Consider the following 20,562-nt stretch of genomic DNA (forward strand, 5'->3'; position numbering starts at 1 on the left):
GGGAATTTTGTGGGCAGTGAAACAATTCTGTATGATACTATGGTGGTGGATACATGTCATCATATATTTGCCAAAGAGGTATATATTTGCCAAAACCCATAGAATGTTCAACACCCAGAGTGAACCCTAGTGTAAACTATGGACTTCGGGTGATTTGTCAGTGTACGTTCGATCGTAGCAAATGTACCACTGTGGTACTGGAGGTTGATAGTGGAGGAGGCCATGCATGTGGGGGTGCAGGTGGTATAGTGGAACTCTATGTTCCTCATAGACGAACATCTGCATCTCCTCATATTTTACTGTAAACCTAAAACTTAAAAAAAAAAAAATTTGCAGCACATGGTATCTTTATGGCCGATTTTATTATTTAAAAATATCAGAAAGGTGTGAACTTAATGTTATAGTTATCTTTGAAAAGTGAGATTATGGGTAATATTTATTTTATACATATTTTCTAATTTAAATGCTGTTACCATAGATTACCTGTGTAATCTTTAAAAGCCAGGATTTGTATTTTGGGGTAGGTAGTGGTTATAACTCATAAACCGCTCTGGTGGAAGTGAAGTCCAGGCCAAGGGATTATCTTGGTCAGCGCTCATCCGACCGGCTAAACAAGGTGAAGACTTTCCTGAGAGTCCCTACGGTGAGGCCCTGCAGGCTTATGGGAAATGTAGTCCCGAAGTTCGATGGACCACCCCTCGGAGGACCCTGGGACGGCAAGCAGCCCCTGCATCTGCGCATGTGCAATGCTGCGAGCGCGCCGGTGGCCGCCCTTCCCCCACCTCCTGCCGCGAGTGGGTGACAGGGCTCCGGTCTCCACGCGTTTTAGCCGTCCCGCGCCGTGACCCGGCCTGGCACTGAGCCACGAGCGGAGGCTGTGCCCCTCCAGGTATGAGGGGGCCTGCCAGGCAGCTCCGCGGGGTCTGGGGGCCGAGGGGAAGGAGATGAGGGATGGGCTCGTGCCCGCGTGGGGTGGAAGCCCAAACTTCGGAGACTCGCAGGCGGCGGCGACCCTCGGGGTGGTGTCTGGGGCGGCCCGGCCCTCTCCTCGGCGCGGGACCGGCTGGGCCCGCCTGGCCGGACGTGCGGGGGCGGGAACGGCCGAAGGGGAGGGCGGTGGCGAGGGCCAGCCTTCCTCCCTTTGTCAGGCAAAGCGCCTCCGACCCGCCGCGAAGGTCTTCGGCCGCGCGGCAGGAGGTCCTGAAACCCGGCGGGCGGGCGGGCGGGCGGGCGCAGGGCGAGGCTGGGGGCGGGGCCGGGCGCACCTGGCAGCGCCCGGACGCCGCGTGCGGCTGCCCAGGGCCTCGCGGGGTGGAGGGAGGCTTGAAGGGTTTCCCAAGTTTCCTGATGCGCAAATTGCTGAATGAGTAAGACCTGTGACCTCTTTGCAAGAGCCTTTTCAGCTGAAGTGTTCACCCAATCCTCACACCTACCCTGTGTCTTCGCTTAGTTCCTCAGTTTCAACAGAAGGAAAAGTGAAGGCTCTGGTGAAGTGATTTACCCAAGGTCACACAGCCAGCTGGTATTTTGTCATATGAATGGGAAATATTTTTTCATTTGCCTTTTAATTTTGCTCATTGGTGGTTTTTGCCATGGAGGCGTTTTGAATTTCTTTATGGTTGAATTTACTGCTCTTCCTTTTTATGACACCCAAAAGCCTTCACTACTTTGAGATTATACAAGTTTTACTAATGATTCCCACTGGTACTTTAGAATAAGTTATATTTTAAAGAAATTTGTTGGGACTTTTATTTTTAAGATGTTGGAGGTAGGAGTTTATTAATTAATTTATTTTTGCTGTGTTGCGTCTTTGTTTCTGTGCAAGGGCTTTCTCTAGTTGTGGCAAGCGGGGGCCACTCTTTATCGCGGTGCACGGGCCTCTCACTATCGCGGCCTCTCTTGTTGCGGAGCACAGGCTCCAGACGCGCAGGCTCAGTAGTTGTGGCTCACGGGCCCAGTTCCTCCGTGGCATGTGGGATCCTCCCAGACCGGGGTTCAAACCCGTGTTCCCTGCATTAGCAGGCAGATTCTCAACCACTGCGCCACCAGGGAAGCCCTGTTGGTACTTTTTTTTTTTTTTTTTTTTTTTTTCGGTACGCGGGCCTCTCACTGTTGTGGCCTCTCCCGTTGCGGAGCACAGGCTCCGGACGCGCAGGCTCAGCGGCCATGGCTCACGGGCCCAGCTGCTCCGCGGCATGTGGGATCTTCCCGGACCGGGGCACGAACCCGTGTCCCCTGCATCGGCAGGCGGACTGTCAACCACTGCGCCACCAGGGAAGCCCTGTTGGTACTTTTATTATGATCCAGTTAATGATTACATTTAATTAGGGAGAATGGACACCTTTATGATGTTGGATCTTACTGTAGGCCTTTCCATTTGTTCCTCTTTCATTTTTCCTTCTTGCCAGCATTTATAAGTTTTTTCGTAAAATATTCGCATTTTTATTAACTTTATTCTTATGTAGTAATCTATTGCTATTGAAGATGGAATTTTTTTTCCATTATTTCATCTTTTTTCTCTTGAGTTTGTTGATATTTCCCACTTTTCTTATTTTGTGTATTTGGGATTGCTCCTTTTTCTCCTTAATTAACATAGCTAATGTTTATCAATCTTTTTGTGAAAGAATAACTTTTTAATGTCTGTAGCATCTGTAGTAACGTCTCAATTATTCTTGACATTGGTTTTTTTTTTTTTTTGGCTGCATTGGGTCTTCGTTGCTGCGTGCGGGTTTTCTCCAGTTGACGCGAGCAGGGGCTACTCTGACGTGCACAGGCCTCTCATTGCAGTGGCCCCCCTTGTTGCGGAGACTGGCTCCAGGCGTGCGGGCCTCAGCAGCTGTGGCACATGGGCTCAGCAGTCGTGGCTCGTGGGCTCTAGAGCGCAGGCTCAGCGATTGTGGCACACAGGCCCAGTTGCTCTGCAGCATGTGGGATCTTCCTGGACCAGGGCTTGAACCCGTGTGTCCCCTGCATTGACAGGAGGATTCCTAACCACTGCGCCATCAGGGAAGTCCCTTGACATTGGTTTTAATGCTATTAACGTCCTCTAAATACTGTCCTCTAAATACTGCTTTAGCTGCATTCCTCAAATTCTGGTATGTTTTGTTTTCATTTCCATTCAATTCTGTGTTTGCTTGTTTTTTAAAAACTTCCCTTGTGACTTCCTTTTTTACCCATTGGTTATTTAGAAATTTGTTATTTAATTTCCAAACATTAGGGGATTTTCTACATCTCTTTCTATTATTGATTTCTAGTTTAATTCTGTTTTGGTCAAAGAATATACTTTGTTATGTATTTCAGTTCTTTAAAACTTGAGATTTGTTTCATGGCTAAGGATATGATCTACCTTGGGGATTTTTTAAAAATATTTATTTATTTATTTGGCTGTGCCGGGTCTTCGTTGCTGCATGCAGGATCTTTTTAGTTGCGGCATGTGGGCTCTTTCTTGTGCCATGCAGGGTCTAGTTCCCTGACCAGGAATTGAATCTGGGCTCCCTGCATTGGGAGTGTGGAGTCTTAACCACTGGACCACCAGGGAAGTCCCTGGGAATGTTTTTTATGTACTTTAATGACTATTGTGCTGTGTTGGTGGTAGAGTTTTCTGTCAATACTAAATGGGTCAGGGTGGTTGATAGTGTGGTTGAGTTCTTCTGTATCCTTACTGTTTTTTTATCTACCTCTCTTGTCACCTACTGAGAAAAGAATATTGAAGTCTCAAGTTATAATTGTGATTTATCTATTTATTCTTTCACTTTTATCAACTTTTGCTTCTTGTATTTTGAAGTTCTTTTGTGCATATACATTTAGGATTGTTATATGTTCTGGTGATTTGATACATTTATCATGTGTCATTTAGCACAGTGACATGTAATATCACACTTTATCCCTGGTAATATTTCTTATTAAGTCTACTTAGCTTGATATTAATCAGTCCAGCTTTCTTTTGATTAGTGTGTGCAAGGAATATCATTTTTTATTTTTTATTTCCTCTTATTTTGGCTGTGCCTTGCAGCATGCAGGATCTTGGTTCCCCAACCAGGGATCAAACCTGTGCCCCCTGCATTGGAGCGTGGAGTCTTAACCCCTGGACTGCCAGGGAAGTCCCAAGGAATATCATTTTTTATCCTTTTATTTTTGATCTAGCTATTATTGAAAATTCAATTAACAATCAAGAAGGAAGATAATTTTATTTGAGCCAGCCTGAGGATTGTAACCCAGGAGACAGACTCTAAGAAGCTCTGAGTACTGTCCTGCCTGTTAGAAGTTGAAGGCACAGTCATATACATTTTTTGAGACAAAGGATCATACATCAAAATGACCTGCTGACATAAAGTTCACCAATATACAGTAGTCCAGGTAAGCACTTACAAAGCGAGCAGCAAGTCATCATGACCCCCTTACAGAGTTGAGAAAGAATGTTAACCTTTTAAGAAGTTACATTGCTAGCATCAGAAGAAAGAAAAAAGATCTTTATGGTTGAGTAGGCATTCCCATCTTTGAGAAGGTCTGGTTAATGTGTAATGCGGCTGGATGTTGCACACTAAACAGAGAGGAAGGAGGCCCAAAGGACAGAATTTTACATTTAAATTTCTTGTTCTGTCTTAAAATTTTGTTTCGTCACTATGTTTTTATATTTAAAACACATTGCTTTTACTTTATTTATTTTTAGCTGTGTTGGGTCTTCATTGCTGTGTGCGGGCTTTCTCTAGTTGCAGCAAGAAGGGGCTACTCTTCATTGCAGTGTGTGGGCTTCTCATTGCAGGGCTTCTCTTGCTTCAGGGCATGGGCTCTAGGCATGCGGGCTTCAGTAGTTGTGGCATGTGGGCTCAATAGTTGTGGTGTGCGGACTCTAGAGCACAGGCTCAGTAGTTGTGGCACACGGGCTTAGTTGCTCCGGGACATGTGGAATCTTCCCGGACCGGGGATCGAACCCATGTCCCCTGCATAGGCAGCCAGATTCTTAACTGCTGTGCCACCAGGGAAGTCCCAAACACATTGCTTTTTAGACAGCACGTAGTTTGGTCTTTTTTATCCAGTTTGGCAACCTTTGTCATTTAATTGGTGTGTTTGTACAATGAATTGTTGACATGGTTGGGTTAAAATCTACCATCTTACTAGTTTTCTTCTACTTGGCCCATCTGGTCTTTGTTCCTATTTTCCTCTTTTTCTGACTGCTTTTGGATTTAGTGGTAGTTTTTCATGAATCCATATTTTTCTCCACTATTTGGTTATTGTTTATACCTCTTTAAATTTTTTTGTGGTTGCCCTAAGGTTTAAATAAACTTCTTGAGTGAATCACAGTGAACCTTTAAATATAGTCTGTTGTTTGTGTGTAATGTAAGATCCTTAAAACAATATACTACCATCAACAATTTCATCATCTCATCTATGTGCTATTATTGTTATACATTTTACATATGCTGTAAGTTCACAAAACTTGTCTACTCTTTTTGCTTTAGACAGTCAAGTATCTTTTAGATTGATTAAAAGTAAGAAAAAATGTCTTTTATATTTCTCTTCATTTTAACCATTCCCAGAGATCTTTATTTCTTTGTGTAGATCCACATTTCTGTCTGTTATCATATTCCTTCTACCTGAAGAACTTCTTTAAATATTTCTTGTAGTACAGGTCTACTGGGAATGAATTTTCTGTTTTTGTTTGTTTGAAAAGGTTTTTATTTTCACTTTTATTTTTTGAAAGATGTATTTGCTGGGTATAGAATACTGGATTGGTAGTTTTTTCTTTTTTTTTTTCTTTTTCTTTTTTAAAGCACTTTAAAGATGTCACTACATTGTCTTCCAGCTTGTATAGTTTCTGATGAGAAATTCTCTGTGATTCTTTAATTCAGTTCCAGATCACTGCAATAAAGCAAGTCACATGAATATTTTGGTTTCTCAGGGCATATAAAGGTCATGTTTACCTTTACTGCAGTCTATTAAGTGTGCAATATCATTATGTCTAAAAAACAATGTGCATACCTTAATTTAAAAGTACTTTATTACTAAAAAATGCTGACCATCATCTGACAATGCAAAGTTACCACAAACCTTCAATTTGTTTAAAAAAAAAAAAGGCAATCTGTGATGAGCAATAAAATGAGGTATGTCTGTATGTAACGTGTCAGGTTTTTTTTCTGGCTGCTTTTAAGAATTTCTCTCTAACTTTGGTTTCCATTGGTTTGAATATGGTATGTCCAGGTGTGTCCATTTTATTTTGTTTTTTGATATTTATCCTTTTTGGATAAATTATCTGAGTTTCTTGGATCTGTGGTTTGATATCATTCAGTATTTTTGGAAAATCCTTGGTCATTATGTCGTCAATACTTCTTCTGTCCCATTTTCTCTTCTTTTGGGATTCCAATACATTTTTTTAAAGATTATTTATTTATTTATTTAATTTATTTTTGGCTATGTCAGGTCTTAGTTGCAGCACGCGGGATCTTTCGTTGCAGCACGCGGGCACTTCGTTGCAGCACATGGGCTTCTCTCTAGCTGTGGCATGCAGGTTTTTCTCTCTCTAGCTGTGGTGCGTGTGCTGTGTTGTTTGCGGCACGCGGGCTCTCTAGTTGAGGCTCGTGAGCTCAGTAGTTGTGGTGCAAGGGCTTAATTGCCCCGCAGCATGTGGGATCTTAGCTCCCCAACCAGGAATCGAACCTGCGTTCCTGCATTGGGAGAAAGATTCTTTACTACTGGACCACCAGGAAAGTCCCTGGGATCCCAATACATTTTTGTTAGGCCATTTGATACTGTACTACAGCCCTTGGATTCTCTGTCCTTTTTTTCCCCCTTTGCTTTCTCTTTGTGTCTCAGTTTGGGTAATTTCTTTTGACCTCTATCTTCAGATTTACTGAAAATTTCCTCAACTCTGTTGTAATACCTATTGAAGGTATTCTTTCGACTCTGTTACTGTGCTTTTCTTAGCATTTCCATTTTTTTCTTGAAGTTTCCATCTCGAAATTCTCTGTTCATTCATTTTGTAAATCTTTTCCTTTAAAGCTTTAATATATGAATCATAGTTTTAAATTCCCTGTCCAATAATTTAATCAATCATGGTTTCTTTTGACTGTTTTGTCAGTTGATAGTGGGTTGTCTTTGTCTTACCTTTTCAGATATTTCATAATGTTTGATTGAAAGTGAGTGCTGCCAGCATGATCCTTTTTGCCCCTTCTGAACAGGCAAAAGGACTAGCTCAGGAGGTGGTATTTTCTCAGGTGATGTGTAAGGATTTCCAAACAAGTCATTCTAGAAGTTCTGAGGCAGGTCAGATCTTTAATAACAATACCTTTCTTTTTCCTCTATTTCAGTTCTGCCTTCATAGTTCTCTGCCTTTACCCAAAAGCTGTAGAAAATGAACAAATCCCAGGTGAGTTGTTTGTTTATTCCCAATTTTATTTTTCTGTGCATTTGAGGAAGTTTATAAGGACCTAGAAAATGAAATAGAAAGGTATAAATGAGTAAAACTCAGGAAAACATAGTAAGAATAATCAATACCAGCAGCCAAAAAGTAAATCAAGTTAATTAAGTGTCTTGCATTGATTATGAATACCATTTCCTTGGTTCTCTAGTATTAGGTCTGAATAAATTTTATGGACCTTCATATAGATGGTGTTTTGAACAGCATCCCCAGAAAAAAAAATTAAACAGCTTATTATTTTGTCTCTGGTTATTTCATATAGCATTCTTCAGGGTACTATAGTGTGTATCTTATTTTTCTGGTCAGATTAGCATGATGCTAGAGAACTCACTAAATATCCGGATGTGTATTTAAATTCTCCCCCTAATTTCCATGAGTTCCATTGTCATTACTTTCTTGAATGGCATTGCAGAATGTATTTGTACATATTTACACAAGTATAAGTACAGGTTATTATAAGATAGCATATTAATCATACTGTTCTGTTTATATGTGTTTTGTTTTACTTTTAATGAACAGACTTAATTTTTTAGAGCAGTTTTGGGCTTACGGAAAATTTAAGTGAAAAGTACAGAGTTCCCATATACTCCTTTTCTCCCTCTTTACAGTTTCCCCTGTTACTGACATCTTGCATTAATGTGGTATACCTGTTACAGTTGATGAGCCAATATTGATACTTTAAGTAAAGTCCATAGTTTACATTAGGATTTGCTTTTGGTGTCATGCATTCTGTGCATTTTGACAAATACATAATGACGTGTATCCACCATTATCATATCTTACAGAATAGTTTCACTGCCCACAAAATCCCCTGTGCTCCATCTACTCCCCCACTTTCCTTGAGCACCTGGATACCACTGATTTTTTTTTTTTTTTTACTGTCCCCCTAGTTTTGCCTTTTCTAGAACATCATACAGTTGGAATCAGTCAGTATGTAGCCTTTTCAGATTGGTTTCTTTCACTTAGTAATACGCATTTAAAGTTCCTCCATGTGTTTTCATGGCTTGATAGCTCATTTCTTTTTATCACTGAATAATATTCCATTGTCTGGATGTACTACCATTTATTTACCCATTCAGCAATTGAAGGACATCTTGGTTGTTGCCAAGTTTTGACAATTATGAATTAAGCTGCTATAAACTTCTCTGTGCAGTGTTTTGTGTGGATATAAGTTAATCATTTGGGTAAATGCTAAGGAACACAATTGCCAGTGTGTACAGCAAGAATATGTGTAGTTTTGTGAGAAACTGCCAGACTGTCTTCCAGAGTAGCGGTAACATTTGCATTCCCACCAGCAGTGAGTGAGAGTTCCTGTTGCTCCACATCCTCGTCAGCATTTGGTGTTGTCAGTGTTGTGAGCTTTGGCCACTCTTTTTTTTTTTAAAGGGCTTCAAATGCTTGGCTTTTTATTTACTTATTTATTTTTGGCTGTGTTGGGTCTTCGTTTCTGTGCGAGGGCTTTCTCTAGTTGTGGCAAGCGGGGGCCACTCTTCATTGCGGTGCGCGGGCCTCTCACTATTACGGCCTCTCTTGTTGCGGAGCACAGGCTCCAGACGCACAGGCTCAGTAGTTGTGGGCCTAGTTGCCTAGTTGCTCTGCGGCATGTGGGATCTTCCCAGATCAGGGCTCAAACCCCTGTCCCCTGGATTAGCAGGCAGATTCTCAACCACTGCGCCACCAGGGAAGCCCCACTTTTTTTTAAAAAATGATTTTATATTCATTTATTTATTATTTATTTATTTAGGCTGCGCCGGGTCTTAGTTGCAGCATGCGTGCGGGATCTAGTTCCCCAACTGGGGATCAAACCTGGGCCCCCTGCATTGTGAGCATGGAGTCTTACCCACTGGACTACCAGGGAAGTCCCGAACTTTGGCCACTTTAATAGGCATTTAACAGTGTTTTATTGTTGTTGTAATTTATAATTCTCTGATGATATGACGTGATGTTGAGTATCTTTACGTGTGTTCATTTGCCACCTGTATATCTTCTTTAGTGAGGTGTCTGTTAAGGTCTTTGGCCCTTTTTAAAAATTTGTTTTATTGAAGTATAGTTGATTTACAATACTGTGTTAATTTCTGCTGTACAGCAAAGTTATTCAGTTATATATACATTGTTTTTTTAAAATATTCTTTTCCATTAAGGTTTAACATAGGATATTGAATATAGTTTCCTGTGCTATACAGTAGGATCTTGTTGTTTATATAATAGCTTACATCTGCTAACCCCAACCTCCCACTCCATCTCTCCCCCAACCCGTGATTCTGTTTCTGTTTCACAGAAAGGTTCATTTGTGTCATATCTTAGATTCCACATATAAGTGATATCATATGATACTTGTCTTTCTCTGTCTGAGTTATTTCATTTAGTATGATAATCTCTAGGTCCATCCATGTTGCTGCAAATGGCATTCTTCATTCTTTTTTATGGCTGAATAGTATTCCATTGTATATATGTACCATATCTTTATCCATTCCTCTGTCAGTGGACAGTTAGGTTGCTTCCATGTCTTGGCTATTGTGAATAGTGCTGCTATGAACATAGGGGTGCATGTATCTTTTTGAATTATAGTTTTGTCTGGTGATATATGCCCAGGAGTGGGATTGCTGGATCATATGGTAATTCTATTTTTAGTTTTCTGAGGGACCTCCATACTGTTTTCCATACTGGCTGCACTTTGGCCCATTTTTAAATCAGGTTGTTTGTTTTCATATTGTTGAGTTTTGAGAGTTCTTTATATATTTCGGATATCAATCCTTTATCAGGTATGTGTGTTGCAAAGATGTCTTTGTCTTTTCATTCTCTTGATTATGTGTGTTTTTATCACTCAATAACATATTTTTGAAGTCTTTCCATATCAGAGCATAGAGTTTCCTCATTTTTTTCTGATTTTTTTTAATTGTGTAATGTAATATGTGTACAGATGAGTGTATAAAGCATTATAATACTCTTTATACATGTTATAACATGTATAAAAATATGTGTACATTAAAGAATAAATGGGCACTCACATTAAGAAATAGAACATTATCTGTTCTTTTTTTAAAATATTTATTTATTGGGGCTTCCCTGGTGGCGCAGTGGTTGAGAGTCCGCCTGCCGATGCAGGGGACACGGGTTCGTGCCCCGGTCCGGGAGGATCCCACATGCCGCGGAGCGGCTGGGCCCGTGAGCCATGGCCGCTGGGCCTGTGCGTCCAGAGCCTGTGCTCCGCAACGGGAGAGGCCACAACAGTGAGAGGCCCGCGTACAGCAAAAAAAAAAAAAAAAAAAAAATTTATTTATTTGGTTGTGCTGGGTCTTACTTGTGAGCTGCATAGTTGTAGCAGGTGGGCTCCTTAGTTGTGGCTTGCCAACTCCTTAATTGCGGCCTGCAAACTCTTAGTTGTGGCATGCATGTGGGATTTAGTTCCCTGACCAGGGATCGAACCCGGGCCCCCTGCATATTGGGAGCATGGAATCTTAACCACTGCGCCACCAGGGAAGTCCCTATCTGTTCTTTATGATACATTCTCTGATTGAATCCTGCTAGTAGGTAGCCACTATCTTGACATTTTTGTTATTTATTCCCTTGCTTTCCTCAAAGATTTTACCATGTATGTATATATCCCTAATCAATACAAAATTCAGTCTTGAAAAACTATAACTGCGATTTATATTGCATAATTTTTTGTCTGGTGGAGTTTTTTTTTCTTTTTCTAGATGTATACAGTCTAAAAGATGTCCTTTTATGTACCCATGTTTCCTTTAGCAAGACTTAAGATTTTTATCATTGTTTTTTCAAGATATATTAGCCAGCGTTAGCTATAGAGTGGTGAAACCACTCATGCATTGTTTGTGGTAGTAAAAAATGGTACAGACTTACTGGGGAGCAATGTGGCAAAACTTACCAAGCAAGCAGAAATCTAATTGTGTGTAGAAATTCTGCTACTATTGAATAAAGGCTCCTGGGAGATGAGCTGAATAGAGTCTCTGAGTCATAGTCTGGCTTCAGTTTTTCTGAGAGTTTACAAAAATCTCATTTGGAGAAGTCATTGGCAAGGTCATGAAAAACATAGGAAAACATAGGGCTCACATGGTTGGACCATCTGGCAGGGTCAGAGTGTGAATCAGGTATTGAATGTCTGACAAGAATATAATTAGAGTGAGTGGGCTGCTCAGTGTTCTCTGCTTCTTAGCTCACTAGTCAACTGCCAACTCTCAGGAATAGATCAAAGCAGAGTACTTCTGTGAGATGAAATGAGTGTCCTCATGTGATCCAAGTCAGCCTGGTGTGGAGGGGAGAGATAGATGTCATCAGGACTTGTTCAAGACAAGCCAAACCAAAGTTAAACCAACCCCAACAGATAAGAAGCTGGGCCAGGATCACCAGGGTATTCTGCCCTCAGGTTAACAAGGTGATACGATGTCACTAGGCATCTTATGATGGCCCTCAAAATACCTGCTTTTGAATCACACTATTCCAATCTGTATGACAAACAATTTAGTATTAATGGAGAATCACTACCATTCTGCAATGTCCTTCAAACTCCTCCTAGGGATTTCCTTCACCTTTCCTATTGATCTTTTGTTTGCCTTTTCCCCTGTCTTTGTCTTTTTTGAATTACTATTTTATTGGAGTAGATTCTTCAGTAGCTTCTTGAGAAAGAGTATGTGAGAAATATATTTTTTTAAACTTTGCTTTTCTGAAAATGTCTTCATTCTGATCTGATACTTGGTTTATAGATAATATGAATGTGGATTTGTCCATTCTTCACTTTAGTTCTGTCAGTTTTTGCTTGATGTAATTTGAAGCTGTATTGAGTTCATGTACATTTATTGAGTGCATGCACACTTACGATTTTTCTATCTTCCAGATGGATTTACTGTTCTATCATTTTGGGATGTCCCTCTTTACCTCTGGTCATACCCCTTGTCTGATTTAAATATAGCCATACCTACCTTTTTTTTTAATTTTTATTTTATATTGGAGTATATTTGACTTACAATGTTGTGTTTCAGGTGTATAGCAAAGTGATTTACTTAAACATACATATATCTATTCTTTTTCAGATTCTATTCCCATATAGGTTATTAGAGTACACTGTGCTATACAGCAGATCCTTGTTGATTATCTTTTCTAAAAAAAAATTTATTTATTTATTTTGGTTGCGCCTGGTCTTAGTTGCGGCATGCAGGATCTTCATTGCAGCACACAGGATCTTTAGTTGCGGCGTGCAGACTTCTTAGTTGCAGCATGCATGTGGGATCTAGTTCCCTGACTAGGGATCGAACCCGGGCCACCTGCATTGGGAGCGCGGAGTCTTACCCACTGGACCACCAGGGAAGTCCCTGATTACCCACTTGATTTTATTTTGTTTACTTTTTAAAAATACGTCTTTATTGGAGTATAATTGCTTCACAATACTGTGTTTCTGTTGTACAACAAAGTTTATCAGCCATATGCATACATATATCCCCATATCCCCTCCCTCTTGAGCCTCCCTCCCACCCTCCCTATCCCACCCCTCTAGGTCGTCACATAGCAGCGAGCTGATCTCCCTGTGCTATGCGGCTGCTTCCCAGTAGCTATCTGTTTCACATCTGGTAGTGTATATATGTTGATGCTGCTCTCATTTCGCCCTAGCTTCCCTCTCCCCTCCCCATGTCCTCAACTCCATTCTCTGCATCTATGTTTATTCCTGCCCTGCCACTAGGTTCATCAATACCATTTTTTTTTTTTTAGATTCCGTATATATGCGTTAGCATATGGTATTTGTTTTTCTCTTTCTGACTTACTTCACTCTGTATGACAGACTCTAGGTCTATCCACCTCACTACAAGTAACTCAATTTCGTTTCTTTTTATGGCTGAGTAATATTCCTTTGTATATATGTGCCACATCTTCTTTATCCATTCATCTGTTGATGGACATTTAGGTTGTTTCCATGTCCTGGCTAATGTAAATAGTGCTGCAGTAAACATTGTGGTACATGTCTCTTTTTGAATTATGGTTTTCTCAGGGTATATACCCAGTAGTGCGATAGCTGGGTCATATGGTAGTTCAATTTTTAGTTTTTTAAGGAACCTCCATACTGTTCTCCCTAGTAGTTGTATCAATTTACATCCTCACCAACAGTGCAGCAGGGTTCCCTTTTCACCACACCCTTTCCAGCATTTACTGTGTCTAGATTTTTTGATAATGGCCTTTCTGACCAGTGTGAGGTGATACCTCATTGTAGTTTTAATTGCATTTCTCCAATAATTAGTGATGTTGACCATCTTTTCATGTGCCTCTTGGCCATCTCTTTGTCTTCTTTGGTGAAATGTCTATTTAGGTCTTCCATCCCTTTTTTAATTGGGTTGTTTGTTTTTTTGATACTGAGCTCCATGAGCAGTTTATATATTTTAGAGATTGATCCTCTGTCTGTTGTTTCACTTGCAGATATTTCCTCCCATTCTGAGGGTTGTCTTTCATCTTGTTTATGGTTTCCTTTGCTGTGCAAAAGGTTTTAAGTTTAATTAGACCTCATTTGTTTATTTTTGTTTTTATTTTTATTACTCCAGGAGGTGGGTCAAAAAAGATCTTGCTGTCCTTTATGTCAAAAAGCGTTTAGCCGGGCTTCCCTGGTGGCGCAGTGGTTGAGAGTCCGCCTGCCGATGCAGGGGACGTGGGTTCGTGCCCCGGTCCGGGAAGATCCCACATGCCGCAGAACGGCTGGGCCCATGAGCCATGGCCGCTGAGCCTGCGCGTCCGGAGCCTGTGCTCCGCAACGGGAGAGGCCACAACGGTGAGAGGCCCACATACTGCAAAACAAACAAACAAACAAAAAATGTTTTTCCTATGTTTTTCTCTAAGAGTTTTACAGTGTCTGGTCTTACATTTAGGTCTTTAATCCATTTTGAGTTTATTTTTGTGTATGGTGTTAGGTAGTGTTCTAGTTTCATTCTTGTACATGTAGCTGTCCAGTTTTCCCAGCACCACTTATTGAAGAGGCTGTCTTTTCTCCATTGTATATTTTTGCCTCCTTTGTCATAAATTAGGTGACTATATGTGAGTGGGTTTATTGCTGGGCATTCTATCCTGTACCATTGGTCTATATTTCTCTTTTTGTGCCAGTACCATACTCTCTTGATTACTATAGCTTTGTAGTATAGTTTGAAGTCGGGGAGCCTGATTCCTCCAGCTCCATTTTTCTTTCTCAAGATTGCTTTAGCTATTCGGGGTCTTTTGTGTTTCCATACAAATTGTAAGATTTTTTGTTCTAATTCTGTGAAGAATGCCATTGCTAGTTTGATGGGGATTGCATTGAATCTGTAGATTGCTTTTGGTAGTGTAGTCATTTTCACAATATTGATTCTTCTAATCCAAGAACATGGTATATTTCTCCATCTGTTTATGTCGTCTTTGGTTTCTTTCATCAGTGTATTACAGTTTTCAAAGTACAAGTCTTTCCCCTCCTTGGGTAGGTTTATTCCTAGGTATTTTATTCTTTTTGTTGCAATGATAAATGGGAGTGTTTCCTTAATTTCTCTTTCTGATTTTTCAGTGTTAGGGTATAAGAATGCCAGAGATTGCTGTGCATTAATTTTGTATCCTTACCAAATTCATTGATTAGTTCTAGTAATTTTCTGGTAGCATCTTTAGGATTTTCTGTGTATGTATCGTGTCATCTGCAAACAGTGACAGTTTTACTCCTTTTTTTCCAATTTGTATTCCTTTTATTTCTTCTTCTTCTCTGATTGCCATGGCCATGACTTCCAAAACTATGTTGAATAAGAGTGGTGAGAGCGGACATCCTTGTCTTGTTCCTGATCTTAGTGGAAATGCTTTCTGTTCTTCACATTGAGTATGATGTTTGCTGTGGGTTTGTCATATATGGCCCTTATTATGTTGAGGTAGGTTTGCTCTATGCCCATTTTCTGGAGAGTTTTTATTATAAATGGGTGTTGAATTTTGTGACAAGCTTTTTCTGCATCTATTGAGATGATCCTATGGTTTTTATTCCTTAATTTGTTAATATGGTGTATCATACTGATTGATTTCTATATGTTGTAGAATCCTTGCATCCCTGGGATAAATCCCATTTGATCATGCTGTATGATCCTTTTAATATCTTGCTGGATTCTGTTTGCTAGTATTTTCTTCAGGATTTTTGCATCTATGTTCATCAGTAATATTAGTCTATGATTTTCTTTTTTTTGTGATACCTTTTTCTGGTTTTGGTATCAGCGTAAAGGTGGCTTTGTAGAATGAATTTGGGAGTGTTCTTCCCTTGCAATTTTTTGGAAGAGTATGAGAAAGATTGGTGTTAGCTCTTCTCTAAATGTTTGATAGAAATCGTCTGTGAAGCCATCTGGTCCTGGACTTTTGTTTGTTGGAAGATTTTTAATTAGTTTCAATTTCATGACTTGTGGTAGGTTTGTTTATATTTTCTAATTCTTCCTGGTTCAGTCTTGAAAAATTGTACCTTTACAAGAATTTGTCCATTTCTTCGTGGTTGTCCATTTTATTGGCATATAGCTGTTTGTAGTAGTCTCTTACAATCCTTTGTATTTCTGTGGTGTCAGTTGTGATTTCTCCTTTTTCATTTTTAATTTTATTGAATTGCATCCTCTCCCTTTTTTTCTTGGTGGGTCTGGGTAAGGGTTTATCAATTTTGTTTATCTTCTCAAAGAACCAGCTTTTAGTTTTATTGATCTTTGCTATTGTTTTCTGTGTTTCTGTTTCATTAATTTCTGCTCTGATCTTTATGATTTTTTTCCTTCTACTGACTTGGGGTTTTCTTTGTTCTTCTTTCTCTAGTTGTTTTAAGTGTAGAGTCAGATTATTTATTTGAGATTTTTCTTGTTTGTTGAGGTGAGATTGAATTGCTATAAACTTCCTTCTAACAGCTGCTTTTGCTGCGTCCCATAGGTTTTTGGTCGTCGTGTTTTCATTGTTATTTGTTTCTGTGTATTTTTTAATTTTTTCTTTGAGTTCTTCAGTGGTCTCTTGGTTATATAGTAGCACACTGTTTAGCCTCCATGTATTTGTGGTTTTTACAGTTTTTTTCTGGTAATTGATTTCCAATCTCATAGCATTGTGGTCAGAAAAGATGCTTAATACAATTTCAATTTTCTTAAATTTTCCAAGGCTTGATTTGTGACCCAAGATGTGATCTATCCTGGAGAATGTTCCGTGTGCACTTGAGAAAAAGTGTATTCTGCCACTTTGGGGTGGAATGTTAAATCTTTCTCATCTATTGTGTCATTTAAAGCTTGTGTTTCCTTATTTATTTTCTGTTTGGATGATCTGTCTATTGTTATAAGTGGGGTGTTAAAATCCACTACTATTATTGTGTTACTGTCGATTTTCCCTTTCATGGTTGTTAACATTTGCCTTATGTATTGAGGTGCTCCTATGTTGGGTGCATAAATATCTATAATTGTTATATCTTTTTCTTGGATTGATCCCTTGATCATTATGTAGTGTCCTTTGTCTCTTTTATCTGATACGACTATTGCTACTCCAGCTTTCTTTTGATTTCCATTTGCATGGGATATCTTTTTCCATCCCTTCACTTTCAGTCTGTATGTGTCCCTAGGTCTGAAGTGGGTCTCTTGTAGACAGCATATATATGGGTCTTGTTTTTGTATGTATTCAGCCAGTGTGTGTCTTCTGGTTGGGGCATTTAGTCCATTTACATTTAAGGTTATTATCAATATGTATGTTCCTATTACCATTTTCTTAATTGTTTTGGGTTTGTTTTTGTGGGTCTTTTTCTTCTCTTGTGTTTCCCGCCTAGAGAAGAAGTTTCTTTAGCATTTGCTGTAAAGCTGGTTTGATGGTGCTGAATTCCTCTAACTTTTGCTTGTCTGAAAAGCTTTTGATCTCCATCTAATCTGATCTTGCTACGTAGAGTAATCTTGGTTGTAGGTTTTTTCTTTCATCATTTTAAGTATATTCTACCACTTCCTTCTGGCCTGCAGAGTTTCTGCTGAAAAATCAGCTGATAACCTTATGGGGATTCCTTTGTATGTGACTTTTTGTTTTTCTCTTGCTGCTTTTAATATTTTTTTAAATTACATTTTGTTAGTTTGATTAACGTGTCTTGGTATCTTTCTCCTAGGGTTTATCCTATATGGGACTCTCTGTGCTTCCTGGACTTCGGTGACTATTTCCTTTCCCATATTAGGGAAGTTTTCCACTATAAATCTCTTCAAATATTTTCTCAGACCCTTTCTTTTTCTCTTCTTCTTCTGGGACCCCTGTAATTCAAATGTTGGTGCGTTTAGTGTTGTCCCTGAGGTGTCTGAGATTGTCTTCAGTTATTTTCATTCTTTTTTCTTTATTCTGCTCCTTGGCAGTTATTCCCACCATTTTGTCTTCCAGCTCACTTACTTCTTCTTCTCCTTCTTTTATTCTGTTATTGATTCCTTTTTTTTTAACTGTGATTAGCATTTAATAATTCAGAGGAAGCCTGAGGCCTTCCTGAAGAATCACCTGGAGATTGAACTTTGAACAGCCATAATGAAGAGAGAGCTACATCACAATTAGTGGTGATAATTAAATATGTAAAGTTTTCATAGAATTGAGAATAAATGAGAAATACAAGGTAAACAAACAGTAGAGTGTATAATGACTATGTGATCTTGTTATAGATTCCTTCTAGTGTAGTTTTCATTTCAGTTATTGTGTTGTTCATCTCTGTTTGTTCTTTAGTTCTTCTAGATCTTTGTTAAACATTTCCTGTATTTTCTCAGTCCGTGCCTCCATTTTATTTCTGAGATTCTAAATCATCTTTACTTTCATTACTCTGATTTCTTTTTCAGGTAGATTGTGTGTTTCCTCTTCATTTATTTGATCTTGTAGGTTTTTACCTTGCTTCATCTGTGACATAATTTTTTGCTCTCTTTTTGTTTTTTTTTTTTTGATTGGTGGGATTGTGTTCCTGTCTTACAGCTTGTTTGGCCTGAAGCTTCCAACACTGTAGTTTGTAGGCTGTTGGGTGGAGCTGGGTCTTGGTGCTGATATGATGACCTCTGGGCGACTTCGATGAATATTCCTTGGGGTCTGACATTCTCTGTCAGTACAGTGATTCAGACTCAGAGCTCCCACCGCAGGAGCTTCAGCCCAGCCCCCAGCTAATGAACCAAGATCCCACAAGCCGTGCATGGTGGAAAAAAGAAAAAACCAATAACAAAGAGTTTAAAAAATAAATTTAGACTAGGAAACTAATAGATATGTTAGAAAGAATATAAAAATAAAAATATAGATGAAACAACAACAGGAAGGTAAAACAGAACCACAATAGTAAAAAAGAGAAGGAAAAAAAAAGTGGAAAAGGCCTTGGCTGTGGAGGGTGGGGCCTAAGCAGGGGCGGGGTTTGTGTGGTAGGCGGGGCCTATGGTTAGGACCTACAGGGCTGGAAAAGGCCCTGGGCAGTGTAGGGGGGTGGAGCTGAAGCTCAGCGGAACAGAAGGGGCCAAGGCATGCCTCTTGTCTCAGAGAGTGGGGGACCCCACCTGGGAGCCCAGCAGGCTTCCTGGGCCTGAGTGGGCGGGTCCACACTTTCCACTCTTCTCCTGCTCCTCTGTTCCTGGAGGGCCTCTCCCACCTGAATTCTCCCCCCGACCTCCTGTTCTCCCCCAGCTTACTTTCTATGCCCCCACGACCCACGTGGCCTGGAGGAGGCTTTGGAGGGTGGGGGACCCGGCATGGGAGCTCAGCAGGCTTCCCGGGCCAGAGCGGGTGGGGCCAATGCCTTCCGCTCCTCTCCCGCTCCTCTGGTCCTGGAGGGCCCCTCCTTCCTGCTTCTCCTGTTCTCCCCCGGCCTGCCTCCTTGCCCCTAGGACCAGTGTGGCCCAGAGGGGGCCTCTGAGGGCATAGGACCTGGCCCGAGATCCAGGCAGACTTCCCCAGCCGATTGGGTGGGGGAAATGGTGGGCGCACTCCCCCCTGCTCTGAGCCCCCAAGGGTCCTTCCAGGCACGGGAACCCCTCTCCCACTCTCAGCCACCCCTCAGGGTGATGGTCCTGTCTGGCCTCCACTTCTCCTCCCCCCTCAGTCCCCCCACGTCCTACCGGTTTGCTTGGGCGTTCCTCCTGTCTCCTTGGGCGTCAAGGTCCCCCACCAGTGTTTGGCAGGTGCCCTAGTTGTGGGGAGATGTGAACTCTGCGTCTTCCCACACTGCCATCTTGACTCCGCCCCCCTGTTATAGAGTAGTGTGTATATGTTAATCCCAACCTCCTAATTTATCCCTCTTCCCACCTTTCCACTTTGGTAACCATAAATTTGTTTGCTAAGTCTGTGAGTCTTTCTGTTTTGTAAATAAGTTCATTTGTGTCATTTTTTTAGATTTTACATGTGTGATATATATTTTTCTTTCTCTGACTTACTTCACTTAGTATGATAATCTCTGGATCCATCTATGTTGCTTCAAATGGCATTATTTCATTATTTTTTATGGCTGAGTAATATTCCTGTGTGTGTGTGTGTGTGTGTGTGTGTGTGTGTACCACGTCTTCTTTATCAGTTCCTTTGTTGATGGATACTTAGGTTGCTTCCATGTCTTGGCCATTGTAAATAGTGCTGCAGTGAACATTGGGATGCATGTATCTTTTTGAAGTATGCTTTTCTTTGGATATATGCCAAGGAGTGGGATTGCTGGGTCATGTGGTAGCTCTATTTTTAGTTTTTTAAGGAACCTCTGTGCTGTTCTCCATAGTGGCAGTACCAATTTAAAATTCCCACCAGCAGTGTAGGAGGGTTCTCTTTTCTCCACATACTCTCCAGCATTTGTTGTTTGTAGACTTTTTGTTGATGGCCATTCTCACTGTTCTGAGGTGATACTTTGTTGTAGATTTGATTTGCATTTCTTTAATAATTAGCAATGTTGAGCATTTTTTCATGTGCTTTTTGGCATTTTATATGTCTTCTTTGGAAAAATCTCTATTTAGCTCTTCTGCCCATTCTTTGATTGGGTTGTTGTTTTGCTCTTGAGCTGCATGAGCTGTTCGTATATTTTGGAGATTAATCCCTTGTTGGTTGCTTTGTTTGCAAATATTTTCTCCCATTCTGTGGGTTGCCTTTTTGTTTATGGTTTCCTTTGATGTGCAAAAGCTTTTAACTTTAATTAGGTCCCATTTGTTTATTGTTGTTTTATTTTCATTCCTCTAGGTGGTGGATCA

General features: G+C 40.4%; 1 protein-coding gene across 3 annotated transcripts in view; it reads left to right on the plus strand.

The window, feature by feature from the left end:
* The first annotated feature begins 732 nt into the window (after positions 1 to 732).
* ZFP1 (ZFP1 zinc finger protein) overlaps positions 733 to 20,562 on the plus strand; it is a 38,831-nt gene continuing 19,001 nt past the window's right edge. For all 3 annotated transcript variants that reach the window (XM_060000697.2, XM_060000698.1, XM_060000699.1), the window contains exons 1-2: positions 733 to 889; positions 7,305 to 7,363. In XM_060000697.2, the coding sequence (XP_059856680.2) occupies positions 7,349 to 7,363 (15 nt within the window). In that variant the 5' untranslated portion in view covers positions 733 to 889; positions 7,305 to 7,348. The remainder of the gene's footprint in view (positions 890 to 7,304; positions 7,364 to 20,562) is intronic.

Source organism: Delphinus delphis, chromosome 20 (assembly GCF_949987515.2).
Source record: "Delphinus delphis chromosome 20, mDelDel1.2, whole genome shotgun sequence".
Taxonomy (NCBI): Eukaryota; Metazoa; Chordata; class Mammalia; order Artiodactyla; family Delphinidae; genus Delphinus; species Delphinus delphis.